The sequence below is a fragment of the Periophthalmus magnuspinnatus genome, chromosome 7 (genome assembly GCF_009829125.3).
Source record: "Periophthalmus magnuspinnatus isolate fPerMag1 chromosome 7, fPerMag1.2.pri, whole genome shotgun sequence".
Lineage (NCBI taxonomy): Eukaryota > Metazoa > Chordata > Actinopteri > Gobiiformes > Gobiidae > Periophthalmus > Periophthalmus magnuspinnatus.
The window spans coordinates 11478853-11496567 of record NC_047132.1 but is presented as its reverse complement, the minus strand read 5'-3'; the positions used below and the strand labels follow the sequence as shown (position 1 = coordinate 11496567).

Genomic DNA, 17715 nt, shown 5'->3' with positions numbered 1-17715 from the left:
CTTTGCCTGGAATGTTCCATAGTATGGCAAGAAACTCATTGGTGACAAAGATCAATCCAGAGACAGGCTTTGTCTGAATTTTTAGTGGTGTCCGAATGTGGAGTGAGTGAAAAAAATAGTGCACTGAACATTTCCCACAATGCACCTTGAAAAGTAGTGGGCATGAGTGATCACTAGAGTGGTAAATATGTACCACAGTGCATTGAAGGATTTGGAAAAACAACAGTGGACGGAGAGCGCTGGTTTAAGTGAACCGTTACTGTGTAAAGTTGCTAGCGTTAGCATTAGCGATCTTTTCCACATCTCAGAAACGCCAAAAACCATTGACGTGAGTTGCAGCTTGTCATTAGTCATTACTATTATTAGTCAGCCATAGATTTAAAGCTATACTGCGTAACATTCTAGGCAAAGCTATCATATCTCCATGGAGACAAGGAGGTGGCGGACATTTAAATTGATTTGAATTGAAAATATTGATCTTGTGAAAGGTCACCCATCTAACTCCTGTCTCCATGGAGATAATGTTGCTTTGCTTAGAATATTCCACAGTATGGTATTGAACCTGTCAATCTCCACCAGGCCAAGTTACAGCTCAGATCTGTGGAGAGGCATGCCAAGTAAATCTGGAGTAGTAGTAAAGAAGCCCGGATATGTGTTGTTCTGAGACAGAGGATGTGGGTAAAATTATCACAAACACTTTACAGGTGAAGAGTTTGAACGATCTAAAAACAGCGTCTGACAGTGGCGCGGTTTATTTATAGAGCAACTTCACAAACACAGGCTCTGCTTCTGTCAGGGTCAATATACACGTCACATTATATTGGTTTAAATATAGACTTTTTCAGTTTTGTTCACACCATAAGTGAGGTGTGAACGAAAACACACACTCACAGACACAGGTTCATTATAGTGAGAGTGAAGAGACGGAGGAGTGTTACACGCCGGCTTAAACAAACAGCACACATCCATATAGATTAGTCATGTTTTGTAACTTTGTCTTTATGGAAATGTTATAGCTTTGCCAGGATTGTTCCACAGTATAGCATTAAACTTATTTATCTCTATAGAGACAAGCAGGTGACCCACCAGCCCAAGCTACAGGTCATATCTGTGCAGAGGCGACCCTGCTCTCACTAAGAATGCAACTTTCATTTTAAACTATAAAAGAAAAAAAAGTTAATAAGCTAATAACTGCAAGCTAGCAAATTAATTATGTACTGTGGAACATTCCAGACAAAGCAATAACATCACCATGGAAACAAGCAGGTGGTGAATAAGTTACAGAGTTAAAGTTACATAGAGCGCTTTTAAATAATGTGTACATGATTTTGAAAAGGCACAAGGCAGTGTAAATGAGGCTAAAACAGTAGCTGATATAAGTGAAGTCAGTTTTGTCCCGTGTGTCACAGACCTGTTTAATGGGGACTCCTCTGTTTGTGCTCACATCTCCTTTAGACTCGCCCGATTTCTTCTCCTGGTCACGATTCTGAAACAGAGACACACGACGTTACACATCTGCAGAAAGAGAGAGGGAGGGAGGGAGAGAGAAGAGGAGAGGGGGAAAACACGACATTACATATCTGCAGAGAGAGAGAAATTGAGGGAGGGACAAAGAAGAGGAGAGGAGAGGGGGAGAGAGACACAACGTTACACATCTGCAGAAAGAGAGAGGGAGGGAGAAGTGGAGAGAAAGAGAGAGAAAGACAGAAAAGGGAGAAAGAGAGGAGGGAGAGAGAGAGAGAAAAAAGAGAGGGGATAGAGAGAGACAGAGAGTGAGAGAGAGAGAGGAGGGAGTGATGATGAGAGTCAACATGAACTGAAACGTGTGAGGGGAGATGTCAGGATTCATCACATTTACAATGCATCACAGCTATAAATGTCAAAGTTTATTTTATTTTTATTTTTTTAAAGGAGAATTGCATAACTTTTCTATTGGGAGTTTGCCACCTGCTTATCTCCATGGAGATGTGCATGGCCTGGAATATTTCGCAGAATGGCATTAAACCTTGCATTTATTCACTTACTAGTGTTTAATTAAACATTTAAAAACATGCTGCTATTCTCCATAGAAATAGGTTTAATGCCATACTGTGGATTATTTTAAACAAACAACAAACCGCTTTATGGAAGTATCTGCTTTTGCAAATAGACTCAATTTTAAAATGCAAATGATTTTTCACAGTTGAAACTTGGGTTGTGACTATATCCAAATCTCACAGTGTGATATTTACTGTGATATTTGTGAATCATCATAATCCAAAGATTTAAAAGTGATTTAAAACAATTATTTTTTCATGTGGTCTGCACTGAAATGGAGCAAAGGATCATGGTAGATGTAGTTTCCTTTGTTTTTTAGTTCGTTTTTTTTTTTTTTTTTTTTTTTTTTTGGTTTTGTTTTTCACTGTTGCTGCTACAAAAAATGCATTTAAACAAAGAGTGTGACATCTGTGTGTGGAAAAGGTTATGAGTATGTGGGTGATGGGTGAGTTATGGGTGAGGTAAGGGTGAGTTTATGGGTGAGGTATGGGTGAATTTATGGGTGAGTAGTGGGTGAGTTGTGGGTAAGTTATGGGTCAGTTGTGGGTGAATTTATGGGTAAGGTATGGGTGAGGTTTGGGTGAGTTGTGTGTGAGATTATGGGTGAGTTGTGGGTGAGTTTATGGGTGAAGTATGGGTGAGTTTATGGGTAAGGTATGGGTGAGGTTTGGGTGAGTTGTGGGTGAGTTATGGGTGAGGTTTGGGTCAGTTGTGGGTGAGTTGTGGGTAAGTTTATGGGTGAAGTATGGGTCAGTTTATGGGTCAGTTGTGGGTGAGTTATGGGTGAGCTGTGGGTGATGGGTGAGTTTATGGCTGATCGGTGAGACTGACCTTGAAGAGGGAGGGTCTTCGGGGGATGTTTTTGTGTGAGCGAGACACAGACCCCGCCCCCTCCCCTGGAGCCACCCTCAGCTCTCTGTGGCTGACCACAGGGGTGGATGGGAGGGAGTAAGCGTAGCCAGGGCTCGGGCCGTTACTGACCTGAGGGTGGGAGAAGGGGTGAAGGGGTGAGGTGGGGGAGGGGTTAATGGAGGTGAGGGGGAAGAAATGTACAGGGTGAGAATGAGCTGATGACACAGATGAGTTCAAACAGGTGGAGATGACTGACAGACCAGGGATTTAAAGAGACACTGCACAAACACGTCTCTGCCCCCAACCCTATAACTCCCAGTCCAAATGTAACATGGAGGAGGAATCAGAGGGAGCTAATGTGCTAGCCTCCACGTTCCACATAAGTGAGCATGGGTGCGCTTCAGGCTCCATCGACTCTGACTCCAATTCACTTTACATCAAAAAACTGTGACACGGCCCCAGATCTCAGGCTCGTCTTGGTCAGGACGACCTTAGCAACGTTTTGATGTTACGTTTTGGGTCCACTGTGCTTCACTTCTCTCTGTTTGAAAAAGCTGTTCTAAAGCTGTGCACGTGTCTGAAAACTGATGCATGTCAATACTAGGATGTGCCAAAGGGTTTGTGAGAGCGAAAAACAAGATAACAGTTACTACACCTACAATCTAAAAGGGGTGGAGGAAGTACTCAATGTTGTTACTTAAGTAAAAGTACAGATACAGATCTAAAAAGTTTCTTAAGTAAAAGTATCACATGAAAAAAAAAGTAAAAGTATTTAAGTACCTGTTTAAAGTTGTACTTTAAGAGTAAAATGTAAAAGTTTTTCACACAAGTGTTGTTCATTTGTTAAAGTGTCAAATGTAGTGATGTTGATTAAAAAAATGATACAGATTTTAACAATAACAATATAAATCCATTTGTGTGTTTATTTTTATTTGCTTAAAGCTGAAGCTTGAACTCGAAAACTTCAGGATGTTTCCACAAACATGGTAAAAAAAAACCAAACTCAAATCATATGAAAAGTACTTTTTACTTTTCAGTCCAATTCAAAAATGTAGTGTAGAAGTACAGATACTGCTCTCAAATGTAGTGAAGTAAAAGTAAAAAATATCCACTGTAAAATGTACTTAAGTAAAGTACAGATACCTCAAAATTCTACTTAAGTACGGTAGTTTGTACTTTGTTACCTTTCACGACTGTATCTAACTACAAGTACTCCCTCCTTCAGTGGGTACCTGGGACTCTAGCAGGAGCAGATTGAACACAGCCTCAGTCCTGTTTAACATTATGACTTCAGGGACTTGGGAAAAACACATGAAACAAAAACGCTCATTTAAATTCTGCCTCAAAAATAGATCTTTTGAATTTCATATCGCTGCTATTTTTACCCAAACTGATAATATCCGTCTAGACTCAGAGAAAGCTGTTTACTCAAAGCACAGAACCTTTATGACAGCTCTGGTGCCTCAGGGATGTGTGCTACATGAAGCAGATCTGAGCCAGGTCTAGACCGGGACTTAACAAGGACTGAACCAGGTCCAGAACAAGAGTGTGCCTTTTGTTGTAAACTGGGCCAATCTAAAACTATGATGATTGAAATCAGCACAGAACCAGGATTAAACCAGGACTAAACCAAGACTAAACCAGGACAGGACCAGGACAGGACCAGGACAGGACCAGGACAGGACCAGGACAGGACCAGGACTAAACCAGGACTAAACCAGGACGGGACCAGGACTAAACCAGGAAAGGAGCAGGACTAAACCTGGACAGGACCAGGACTAAACCAGGACCCAACCAGGACAGAACCAGGACCAAACCAGGACAGGACCAGGACTAAACCAGGACAGGACCAGGACTAAACCAGGGAAGGACCAGGACTAAACCAGGACCCAACCAGGACAGAACCAGGACTAAACCAAGACTAAAGCAAACTAAAGCAAGACTAAATCAGGACTAAACCAGGACTAAAACCAAACTGAACTAGGACGAAACCAGGACTAAACCAGACTTAACCAGGATTCAATCAGGACTAGACTAGATAAACAGGACTAAACCAGGACTCAACCAGCACAGAACCAGATAAGCAAGAATAAACCCTGTCTAAACCAGGAATAAACTAGAGCTGAACCAGGACTAAATTAAGATAGAACCAGGCCTAAACAAAATGTTTGTACTAAACCGGGACTAAACCAGAAATAAACCAGGACTAAACCACATCTGAACCAGGCCTAAACCAGATAAACAGGACTAAACCAGGTCTAAACACGACTACAGCATGACGTAATGAGGACTATGACTGGATGAGCTCTTTGGGGTCCATGGTCCACTTTTAGACTTAGATTAGACCTGGAATAGTCCTGTTGTAGACCTGGTTTATACCTAGGTGGTACTTGGAAAAAATCGTTCTTTTGGTGTTTTTTGGTGTGAAGGGTTTGAGAGCCACTGGCCTGGAAAGTGGTGATGTCATCCAACAACCAACCGAGAGGACGGAGACTGTATCCTTACCTGGTTGTAGTACAGTAGTAGGTCACCTGTGTATTTACCTGGCTGGGGAAGGAGGCGGAGCCCGGCGTAGACCCTCCGGAGTGACTGGGGGAGTTGGGCAGAGACTTACAGGCCTGAAGAGCAGCCTGCTTCCTCTGAGCCACCACCTTCTGAGCAGCTGAGGACCAGAACAGAGGGAACACTGTTACTAACATACTGTTTCACTTTAATCAAACCATCAGTGACCAGACCAGGGAACGCTGTCAATACGAACAGTTTAATCATGTAAAGTGAACTGGAGCCAGAGTCAATTCTTACTGTTAAAATTCTATAAATGTACTGGTTGATGTTTCAGTGTGAAATGTGAACTTGCTCACGAAAGTACCGAAATATCACTTTATCAATTTACTTTTTTTAAGATCACAAAGGGTTTTTAATGAGTTATTTTTTGCAGCAGTTGTTATTATGAACAATAGACCCAATATTCAAATGATGCAGAACAGAGAGAGTGTTTGTACCAGATTTAGACGCCAGATAAAAATGGACCAGTCGAACAAAGCGCCTCGGCAGATTGTCACAGCTGATTATCAAAGTCTTTTTTTTATGATTTCGTGTCTGAACAAAAAATAAGTCATTACAGTATCTCAGGGTTAGCAGCGTTTTAGATGTCATTTATATATACCTGAATAATCTAGCAATCTCTCCCGGACTCTATTCGAACCCTCCTAACAGTTAGCTGTAAGATTTTATACAAGGCTCCGCCCACAAACCTACATCACCAGTGCTCCCACACGACAATTCTCCATAAATATACAAAAACATGATACAAAACTGTACACTACAACTTCACAAACCTGATGTGATGTGTAGTAGTTTCATTGTGATTCAAACAAGATTGTGTTGTGATAGTGCTCCTTAATATCCATAGAAGTAAAATACTTCCTCTTTAATACCCCATGGAAGTAAAATACTCCCTGTGGTTGGTTGGTTTATGGTTTAATAATAAAAAATACTTAAGTGAAAGTACAAGTATCACATGAAAAAATTGACTTAAGTAAATATTAAAGTACCAATTTAAAAACTTAAAGATTAAAAAGTAAAAGTATTTCATGCAGATTTTGAGATCTAATAAAGCTTTAAATGCAGTGATTTTGATCAAGATTTGAGCTGAATTTTGTTCAACAGAAACAATTGAATCGACTTTTCCTACCTGTTTTTATTTGTATTTTTTTTTTTGCTCAAATCATGAACGTGTTAAAAATAAACCCTCAGCCTTTTCAGCAGGTCTCAAAAAAAAAATAAAAAAATAAACTTTTCAGTCCTGTTTAAAAATGTAGTGGAGTAGAAAGTACAGATACTGATCTCAAATGTAGCCAAGTAAAATCTTTAAAATCTACTTAAGTAAAGTACAGATACCTACATTTTTTACTTAAGTACTTTACTATTTTTACTTTGTTGCGTTCCATGACTGATAGGGGGTAAGTGAAAACAGAAATATTTTGTGCGCTCAGTTCTCACACTCAGGACAGTCCAGGATTACTCAAACAAGCATGAATCAAAATGGGAATCAAAAAGTTCATGCTGAGTGAGCACCATTCTAACCCTCACAGTCAGATAGAGTCTGGTTTACCTTCAGCAAAGACACGTTCCACATTGAACCCGTAGGTGGCGCAGGTCTCGTAGAACAGAGAGTGTCGCACGTCGATGCAGAGCTGTCTCGCTCGCTGGTCCTCGATCACGCGAGGATTTGAGCTGCTGATCTTATCTGAGACACAAGAATAGACAAGAGTAAATAAGAGTGCACAAGAATACACAAGAATACACAAGAATACACAAGAGTACACAAGAGTACACACTGTAAGAACTGTAAGAAAACTGCAGTCTCCAGTACCAGCATGTAAGAGTTCATTTACGACTACGTTTTTAAGACTGAAAGATAAACAACTAAATAAAATGTTATCCGTGATCAGGGTTGCCAGATTTTCAGAGAGGAACAAGCAAATAAAAGGTTAAACCAAGCGACCCGAGACCAACAAAAATAAAAGTGGAACTAAACACTAAATCAATGTTTTTCGCTACTAAACTGTGTATATGGTGTTTGAATAGCAACGCTGACTGTTCCTAGTGTTTTTTTGGTAATTTCTGTGCAAACTGTGTGAATTCTGTGCTGTCTCCAGTGGCCTCTGCAATTTCAAGTACTACGTGACATCAGACAGGACTGCCCCGATAACAGTCATGTGTTTCTGATCACAAACACTTGGCTGCAGGGGCGGAGTTTGAAGTGTGGATACCTGTTAAACCAATCACACTGTTCCTTACACTCCCAGACCCCGCCCTTCCTCCCTCCTCCATCCCCACTTTAGTCCTTATTGTGAGAGAGCTTGCATCTCCACAGGCCTGACTCTTATTTGGCCTAGAGGAGGGCCTTCTCTTGCTTGTTTCCATGGAGATATGATCTTCCACAGTATGGCATAAATCTATCTTCATGGAGAATATTCAGAAGTATGGTTTTAATGTTCTATTTCCGTGGAATCATGCAGTTGACGTGGCACCTCTACAAAGTTACATACTGTACCTTTAACATTTTCAAACTTAAACTGAAAAAAACAACAACATGTATTTGACTATTAACATAAAGCCAAAATGAAGGGTCTTGCTCAGGGACACAACAACAGTATGCACAGCCCTACTTCAGACACCAGAGGCGGTACAGCTTTCATTCTCAGTTAAAATGAAGAATACACTTTAGTTGTTCAGCCAAATTAGCATTACATTTAATCAAACTAAAACGATATTAAAAAATCAATACAAGCAGCGTTCTAATTATAATCCTTCTTCTGTGATGTCATTTGCAGTCGTTTTACAGCCCATAAACCTGCGGCCATGTTTCCTCCAGCTCTGAACAATGCACAGCTTTATTTAGTATTGAATTGGCCAGTCTCCAAAAGAGGCTGCCAAAATCTGCCTAGCAACAGCCAACAGCCCTCAGCACCCCCGTTCATCCTGAGAGCGAGGAGCCGGGTTCACAACAATGAGGAGGAAATACACTGTTCATGTGAAAGTTTAGGTGGTAAATGTTTCACATATATTATCCAGATCTAATGAAAGGAGTTTGGTTAATCATATCAGGTCACAAATTACACAAAATAAATAAATAAAGATGGCGTCTGTGGCCTGCGCTAACAGGGAGAGCTCAGGCCAGACAGGGTTCAAAAGTACTACACTACGTCATTTCAGATGGAGCGCAGGCCCTATAAAACACATTTACGTACACTTAATGTTTGTTAAGAATTCTGTCCACAATCTGAAACACATTCATATAAACGCCTTTGTGCTTGTTGAAAACATGTTCATGTGAAGAGTCCCTTGATGACGACGGGGCATCCGAGTTTCAACGGGTCAAAAGACAAAATCAAACTTGAGTTAAATCATAGACCATAGACGTCTTTCCCTTCACAAAAGCACAAAACACTTCTTCCTTCTGCATGATCTCACAAACTAAAGACTGTGTTTCCTCTCACATAGGCAAAAGTACATTTGTCGGTGTCGTCATTTTTGTTTTTGATTAATTCGGCACTGACTCCGCCCAAACTACAACACTGCTCTGTGATCAGTCAGTCGGACCTGTCACATGCAAAAGCTTCAGCTGGAGACAAACAAGATGAATTCTCACAAAAATGGTGAGAATTCATGTTGCTGGCGAGGTTAACACACGATTAATCTGAGCAGAATCAAGACCCCCTCTGTCTCTGTTTTTTTATGAAGTCTACTGTCTTACCCTGAGTCCCAACCACGATGACGGGCAGGTCCGAGCGCAGCGAGCTCAGCTGAGCGTACACAGAATACAGCTCCTGAAAACTGGACTCATTCTCCAAACTGAAGACCAGGATCACAGCGTCCACCCACCCGCAGAACTGACACGTAAAGACAGAGGGAGAGGGAGACAGAGAGAAACAGGGGGGCAGAGGAAGAGAGAGAGAGAGAGACATGGGGAGGGACAGATAGACACAGGGAGGGAGGACGAGAGACAAAGAGAGAGGGACAGAGAGACAGAGAGACACGGGGAGGGACAGAGGGAGAGAGAGAGAGTGGTGGACAGAGACACGGAGAGAAACAGGGGGACAGAGGAAGAGAGAGAGACATGGGGAGGGAGAAAGAGAGGGGGGGGCAGAAGCATGGGGAGGAACAGAGGGAGACAGAAAGACACGGGGAGGGAGGATGAGAGACACAGAGAGAGGGACAGAGCGACACGAGGAGTGACGGAGAGAGAGAGAGAGAGAGAGGGGGGGGGACAGAAGCATGAGGAAGGACAGGGAAACAGAGGGAGCGGGGGAGAGAGGGGGGGTGATAATAGAATGATTTATAAAGCTCTTCACAAACATTGCACAGAGTTTCAAAGTAGTTCATTAATAATTCACTTCTCAATCACACTCAGCTGCGGTAAGCAAAACTAGAACTGAAACTAAAACAGGACACAACCCGGTCTAAACCCGATCTAAACCCAGTCTAAACCCGGTCTAAATCAGGACTAAACCAGGACTAAACCAGGACTAAACCAGGACTAAACCAGGACTAAACCAGGACTAAACCAGGACTAAACCAGGACTAAACCAGGACTAAACTAAGCCCAAACCAGGACCAAGCAAAGACTAAATTAAAACAGAACATAACTCAGTCTAGACAAGGACTAAACAAGGACTAAACCTGTCCCCGTCCTCCCTCTTTTTTCCCTCCCTTTTCCCTCCCTTTTCCCTCTCTTTTCCCTCTCCCTCTCTTTTCTCCTCCACTTTCTTTTTCCACTCTTTTTTAGGGATGCACTGATCCGGCTTTTTCAGTTTCAATACCGAATCCAATTCTATGGCTTCAAGCATCTGCCGATACCAACCGATACCAGAGCAGAGACTGAAAACACCATTTATTTCTTTTAAACTAAAATTAAATAAAACCAAGCGGACCCTAATGTGTGATGTAGCTGTTACTTCTCTCTCAAGTAACAACAGAACAGTTTATTACATACATTTATTTGTCCAACCAGGATATTGAATGAACCGATTTCTGATACAGCAAATTTGTCAGTATCGGCGCTGATATCAGATACCAGTATCGAATTGGTGCATCCCTAATCTTTAAACCTAACCTCTTAATCCTCCCCTCTCCCTCTCACTCACCCCATCTCCTCTCACTCTCCCCATCTCCTCTCACTCTCCCCCTCCCTCCCTCTCTCTCTTTTCACCTGTGCATCAGGCGGTCCAGGCTCCTCTCGGATCAGTAACAGATAACTCAGTCCATCCACCATCACTTCCTTCTTAAACCTGCCTCCTGAAACAGACAGAACAGAGAGATAAACACAGAGACAACACAGTGTAGAGCTCAGGACAAAATAATGTTAAAAGCTCCTATATTACACAAAATGGGCTCTCGTGAGTTTTAAGTTACGTTATAAAGCTGTTACCTCCTCAAAAACAGATCTGGAGTTGTGTTTTGTTTCATTTGAGTAACCCTTTATTATTAGTCTGTCTACATCCTAAAAGCTCAAAACACTCTGTTCCACCTTGTGATGTCATGAAGTGGTAGTTTTTTACATTAACAGCTACTTTTTAACTTTTGTTCAGGTAGAGATGAGCAATTCCAGGGCTGAAATGATCTAAATGATTCTAGTGAAGGTGTATGGAGTTTAAACACACAGTGGAGCACTTCCTGTATTACCACATGACATCACAAGGTGGAACAGAGTGTTTTGAGCTTTTAGGATGTAGACAGACTAATAATAAAGGGTTACTCAAATATGCGTGAATGAGACAAAACACAACTGGACCACTGCAAACTGTTTAAAATGAACTAACTCTGTTTTTAAGACAGTAAAAAAGTCTTGTGGTCTCAGGTTTACTCTATTGGTCGTGTTAGATACAGTGGTGGAAGGTAATGGAGTACAAGTAGTAAAGTACTGTACTGTAAAGTAGATTTTTAGGTATAAATCTGCTAGCCTCAATGAGATATATTTGACCGGACACTGTGGGTGACGTCACACTCACTTAGTCCACTTCTTTATACAGTCTATGGTTGCGACACTAATAAATGTCTTCTCTTATCTGACCTGTCCACACTTCACAAGAGTCACAGTAAACATCACATCTTGGTTTAAACATCTCCACACAAAAAGTTACATTATCCCATGATTTGTTTAGTCTTGAACGCACCGTCTGGTCTCTCCACAGCCTGGTAACTGCCTGTGATGTACTTGTTCACCAGCGCAGACTTCCCACTTTTCAGACTGCCCAGAACGCCCTTGAACACAACACAAAAAGTCACACATCAGACCAACAAATACAAATATTACTCTATCTTTCACAGTAGATATTAATTCAACTTTTTCTTGTGTTTAGCCATGTATTTACAACACTGCACAGAATCTTACAGCTAAACCATAAGGAATAGAATAGAGCCCAGGAAAGATCGCTAGATTACTCAAACATGCATGGATGGCATCATCTTCAGGCACACTTTTGGTGAGGAAACAGTGTTATAACACGGGAGAAAGCTCAAAAAATCAATTTTACGTAACACCCCGTCTTTACAGCTTCCCGCACCTGTAATTTTTCAGGCTGGGACCCCCAAAATCACAATGCAACTATCAAATACTGTTTATTTGAGCAGTTTATTGTGCTACTGGACCCAATTTCACTAAAAGATAAATTTTTATTGCTCGTTCTCCATCAGGGCCTGGAGACTTCGGATGAATAATAGTCCCTTGGCTAATTCTTTTTTTTTTATTATAACTGTTTAAGCATGCGTTTTATGGAACTGCACTGTCCCCTTTCAAATAAATGAATCCAATCTGATTCAGTTAAAGAAAAGATTAGAGAGCCCATATTACGCTGTTATAATGTTGTTTCCTCATCACGAACAGAAGTGTGCAGTTGTGTTTTGTTTCATTCACGCATGTTTAACACACAAACCCTGCATATTTCGGCTGTGTTCGTAAAGGGCTTAAGAAATGGGGCACTATATAAAGGTGCAGTATGTAACGTTTCTGATGTGCGCCACCTGCTTGTCTCCATGGCGATATTATGTGTTGACGAATGTGCTCATTGTATTTCATAGTGTTATGTTGTGCTGGCGCTCGGTCTGCAACTGAAACTATTACTATTTATGAACAGAAACATAGTAAATAATTATTCTGATTTTGATTTAATTTTAATCAATTTTATACTCTGTGTGAACTGATGAATAATCCATGTGTATGATTTGTGCATCTCACCAGTCGTATCTCCGGGACGACTCGGCTCAGGGTCCACTCCTGACTGTTGGCGATGTTCACTGTGGACACAAACACATGAAGATTATTATTAAGTAGAAACAAAGAGTAAAACAGACCATAAACAAACAGGACGTTCTCTCAGTCTGAGCATGTGCAGTGAACGTCATAGTGGGGGTGGTGTTATAATGTTGTTTCCTCATCATAAACAGACCTGGAACGGAAAACACTGTGCCCACCTCACCTGAACGAAAGGTAAAAGGAGCTGTTAACTTGAAAACTACCACTTCATGACATCACAAAGTGGAACAGAGCATTTTGAGGTTTGGAGATGGAAACAGCCTAATAACAGAATAAATAACTCAAACGTGTGAATGAAACAAAACACAACTCCAGGTATGTTTTTGAGGAGGTAACAACATTATAACATGACTAACAGCTCACAAGAGTCAGTTTTGCGTAATACAGGACCTTTAGGATGTTTCCTGAGAATTCTGTGTATTTTTGTATGTTTTAGTGATGACATAACACAGCAGGCAGCACTAGCATCATGTTAGCATACAGCCTACAGCATTTTTGATTATCTTCAGGTCTGTATTTGGTACATTCTGTGTTTGCTCTGGTAGTTGTTGAACAGTGGGAGATAGAGCAGCTCCTGTCCATTAAAATCAATGGTTTGTTTCCATTATGGAGGTGTTCCAACCTTCCATTGCGTTCCCTCATAAACCGACCGGATCTATGGACATGGCCGCACCCTAATATACGTCTCCTCAAAGCCTCCTCGATTCGATTCGATGGGTGGAATTTAAACCTGATGAAGTGAAAAGGCTTTGAGAAGATGTCTTTAGTATTTGGTTGCAGCCGATGTGCGGTGAACAAGGCATTATGGCCACGGCAGCATCCTAATATGTCTCCTCAAAACCTCCTTGATTCCTACACTTCTTAACCCAGTGCTACCAGAAGAGAGATACTGTTTCCTTTTGCCCTCTGTTCTCTGTGGGTGGAGTTTAAACCGGCTTTCAGGAGGCATGTTTCAGTATTGTGATGCAGCCGCTGTGCTCTTATAGGTGTGGAGTGGGTTAGATCACAGGTGTTGGCTGTGCCCCTCAGGTCGCTGTAATGAGTGTAACCTTTAAACTCACCAAGCCCCTGCTCTCTGCTCATTATGCACTTTACCCCCAGTGAGGTAAATACAGGACGAGTATCTGTGGAGTGGGCTCAGAGCTGTCAATCAAACCACGGACCATGGGAACTCCAGTCATCTCTTATTTAGGCATTTAAAAGCCCTGCATCACGTTTTTCCATATATTTGAGCCCTGTCAATCAAACCTGTTGCTGACGCTAGCGGGAGTGACCTCGGGGAAAGAAGGCGCCTCATTGGACTGTAATTAATGTTCATATCTTGATTGAGAGACAAAATAGTGAAATAAAAATCCCAAGATCATGTAGAGCGAGGGGCGGGCCACAGTTTTTCAATGTAAAGTGAATTGGAGCCAGAGTCGATGGAGCGAGAATTGCGCCCACGCTCAATTCCTATTTGGATTGCAGGTTAGCTATGTCCATTTATATACATTTTCTCTACATATTTTCTAGTCACACTGTTAAAAGTCTAACCAGTGTCAGGGGGCTGTGATTTAGCCTTAAATACATGACATTGGTCCTATTTTGGTGGCAATGTTCAACTGTGCTGTCCTGCCAAAAACAAGAATAAATGTTAAAATAAAGGCTCTTTTTGAATCTCACTCTGACAGTTAAACAGTTTTTCATAATGCGCTTTAGCTTTCGGGTTAGAACTGCAGCTCTGAGCACAATGACGGCTCAAGGAGACAGTTTAAAACAGCTCCATAAGAGACAGAGACACAGGGGCAAAGAGGGACAGGGAGGACAGGGAGTTAACACTGAGTTTGTGCAGACGAGGCACTGTCCCCAGTTTGAATGGATAAAGTGTCCTCCACAGACAGAGGGGGAGGGGCTAATGCAGAGAGGAGAATCTGCTGGCATCATCACTATAGCGGACATTATGGGGGAAATATCGAATTGTGTTTTGCTGTTAAGGAAGTTATTTATGGTTTCAAACCCAGATTCAGTTCACAGAGCACATTTTAATCCAGTCTATGAGCAATAGAATGTGAGATAAAACCACAAACTGTATAAAGAACTAAGTAAGAGTGAAGTGACGTCACCCACAGCGTTCGGCTCCAGTCAAATGAATCTCATCGAGGCTAGAGCAGTTATAGGGGTGAATATGGAGCCCAGTTCCATATTTGGAATCCCGACCGTGAGTATCATAGCAACCAAAGAGCCAATCTGGAGCAAGCTTGTTGAAGGTAACGCTCCTTCCCACCGTTGGTTTAGCAGGGTTTAGCGCTGAGCAACTCTGTCAATCAAATTTGTTGCTAATGCTAGTGGGAGCGACCTCGGGGCAAGAAGGCGCCTTATTCGTCTGTTATTAATGTTCACATCGTGTTTTACGGACATAATAGTGAAATAAAAATACCCAAATCATGTAGAGCAGGTTAATATGAACATTTTAAGATCAAAATGTTGAGCCTGACAGCAGCAGGTACAGAGAGAGGGGCCACAGTTTTACAATCGACGGTGAACTGGAGCCGATGGAGCCGGAAGCGCGCCCAGGCTCACTTCATATTTGGAATAGGGCGGCTAGCAGATTAGCTATGTCCATTTATATACAGCCTATGGATAAGACTGAAATCTGAACTGCTAAACTAATACGCTCATGCATTTCAGAATCTCTAAAGTAAAGTTTTATTTTAAAAAATGTTTTGCAGAGGACAGATTCTAGCTTTGATACAGACTGGCGTGAGCTCTCTCTGTGTAGTACAGACCAGTGGTTCCCAACTATATTTATCTTCAGTTCCCCTAAACTACTGGTCTATTTAATCTTCATCTGCCCCCTTCAGTAGCAGAATAACAGAGAGCTGACCATGTTTACTTTGTCTACAGAAATGTCTGCATATTTAGGCTGGTTTCTTCTCTCAAACAGAAAACACACTATTCCACATTGTGATGTCATGTTCACTAGAATCATTGATGATTTGGATGATTTCAGTCCCAGAATTGCCAATTTGTACAACACAAAATGTAGACAGACTAATAACCCAAGACTAATAATAAACTCAAACATGTGTGAGTGAAACAAAACACAACTCCAGGTCTGTTTTTGAGGAGGTAACAGCATTATAACGTGACTGAAAGCTCACAATAATCCATTTTGTGTAATATAGGAGCTTTAAGGCCCGCTCCAGACAGACACAGTGAGGAGTCTGTCTGCTCCTCAGGCCCTGCAGAACACTGTTACACTGAGCAAACACATCCCCCCAGGAGTCTGCAGCTGACGTACGTGTGGGTTTTCCTCGTTTAGGTGGAGGAGAACTTCCCAAATCCCCTCGAGCAGAAACAGCGCACACTACCACCACACGCTCCCACACACACACACGGGCACACACACAAACGCTCTCACATGGTCTCAGGCTATTTGGGCAATGTCTCAGTGCAATTAGTGAAGTCGTCAACCATAGAGTTATTTGTGATCTGAGGCTATGTAGAAGCAACAATATTAGATTTAAAGAGCCCATATTACGCTGTTTTTTGATCTATGCTATAATTTTGTTTCCTCATCACGAACAGACCTGGAGTTGTGTTTTGTTTCATTCACACATGTTTAACACACAAACCCTGCAGATTTAGAAAGAGTTTTTCTCTCAAACAGAAAACACTTAAATTTAACACACTGTATTGCACATGGGGACATTTACTGTATTTTACTGCTATTATCAATGATGAACTGTTAGTCTTATAATGTAATCGTATTGAAATGTGTGTTACTCAAACATGTGTGTATGAAACAAAACACAACTCCAGGTCTATTTTTGAGGACGTAATATTATTATAACATGTATTAAAGCTCACAACAGTCAGTTTTGTGTAATAAAAGACCTTTGAATGTAATCTAATGTCAACTGAAACAGAGCGATTTACGGGCGGGCATCTGACACACAGGGACATTTCAGAACATGTTTGTAGAGGTTTAAACTACAGCGTTAGCAGCTTTTACACAGAATAAGACCCCATGGAGACACAGGGAGGGCACCTGACGCACAGGGACATTTAGTTCTTTGCATACAACATAATTAACCTAAACAATTCAAATTTTGTGTCCATTCAAATTTTCATTACGATTACTCTCGCAGCCTTTACTACCCGTCCACGTTGCCTTGGCCTCGTTAGCAACCGCAGCCGCCCTGTTACCATGGCAACACCGGCTCCTGCTGCCTCTGTGTGTGTGTGTGTGTGTGTGTGGTACTACTGCTGAATGCACAATGAGTGAAAGAGACCCATGCATCTCTGAGCTCAACATGTTTGTGAAAGAAATACTGTTGTTAACAAGGAGCAGACGGAGCAGAGGGAGGAAGAGGAAGAGGAGGAGGAGAGGAAGAAATGGTGAGGAAGATGGTAGAATAAAGATAACAAGTGATTAGGCTCGTCAAAAGTAATGAAAATCAAAGACAAAACGATATTAAAACTAGTATCGAAAATAGATACTCATTTGAGCAGGTATCGATACTAAAAAGGTTCCATTCACAGGACAGAAATGAATCCTTCCTGAATATCTTTAGAATGATTTTGAGTTGAATCAGAACAAGTATAAGACACATAGACTAGTGTAAACCATGAACCACTATGAACCTACTGGACACTGAGGATTACACAGATATATGGACACATGGGAATAGAAAAGAAAGTACTACCATTTAATGTTGGAAATCACATTGTTTTGAGTAAAGAAAGAGTGTTTTTTATTATCACTATTGAGTATTGAGTCTATTCCTTAGTATCGAAATCGAGTTTGAAATTTTGATACCGTGACAACACTACAAATGATTAAAATGTTTAGCACGGTTAAATTTGAATGTCGAACCAAAGAAAAGCATTGAACAGGGAGGGCATCTGACACACAGGGACATTTAGCTCTGTAATTGTGATTTCAATAGTGTTTTAATGAGTCATTTCGCTCTGGTTGAGGTGTTTTTGAGCTAACATGAGCATTCACATAGTGGCTCCCTCTT

The 17715-nt window shown here is 41.4% G+C and overlaps 1 protein-coding gene across 1 annotated transcript in view; it reads right to left on the bottom strand.

Moving 5' to 3' along the window:
- Positions 1–17715, bottom strand: part of agap2 (ArfGAP with GTPase domain, ankyrin repeat and PH domain 2) — a 44370-nt gene that overhangs the window by 9496 nt on the left and 17159 nt on the right. Inside the window, exons 2-9 of the mRNA XM_033970207.2 lie at positions 12632–12690; positions 11571–11658; positions 10607–10692; positions 9152–9287; positions 7004–7138; positions 5433–5551; positions 2869–3018; positions 1412–1486 (exon numbers count right to left, since the gene is read on the bottom strand). Of these exons, the coding sequence (XP_033826098.1) occupies positions 1412–1486; positions 2869–3018; positions 5433–5551; positions 7004–7138; positions 9152–9287; positions 10607–10692; positions 11571–11658; positions 12632–12690 (848 nt within the window). The remainder of the gene's footprint in view (positions 1–1411; positions 1487–2868; positions 3019–5432; positions 5552–7003; positions 7139–9151; positions 9288–10606; positions 10693–11570; positions 11659–12631; positions 12691–17715) is intronic.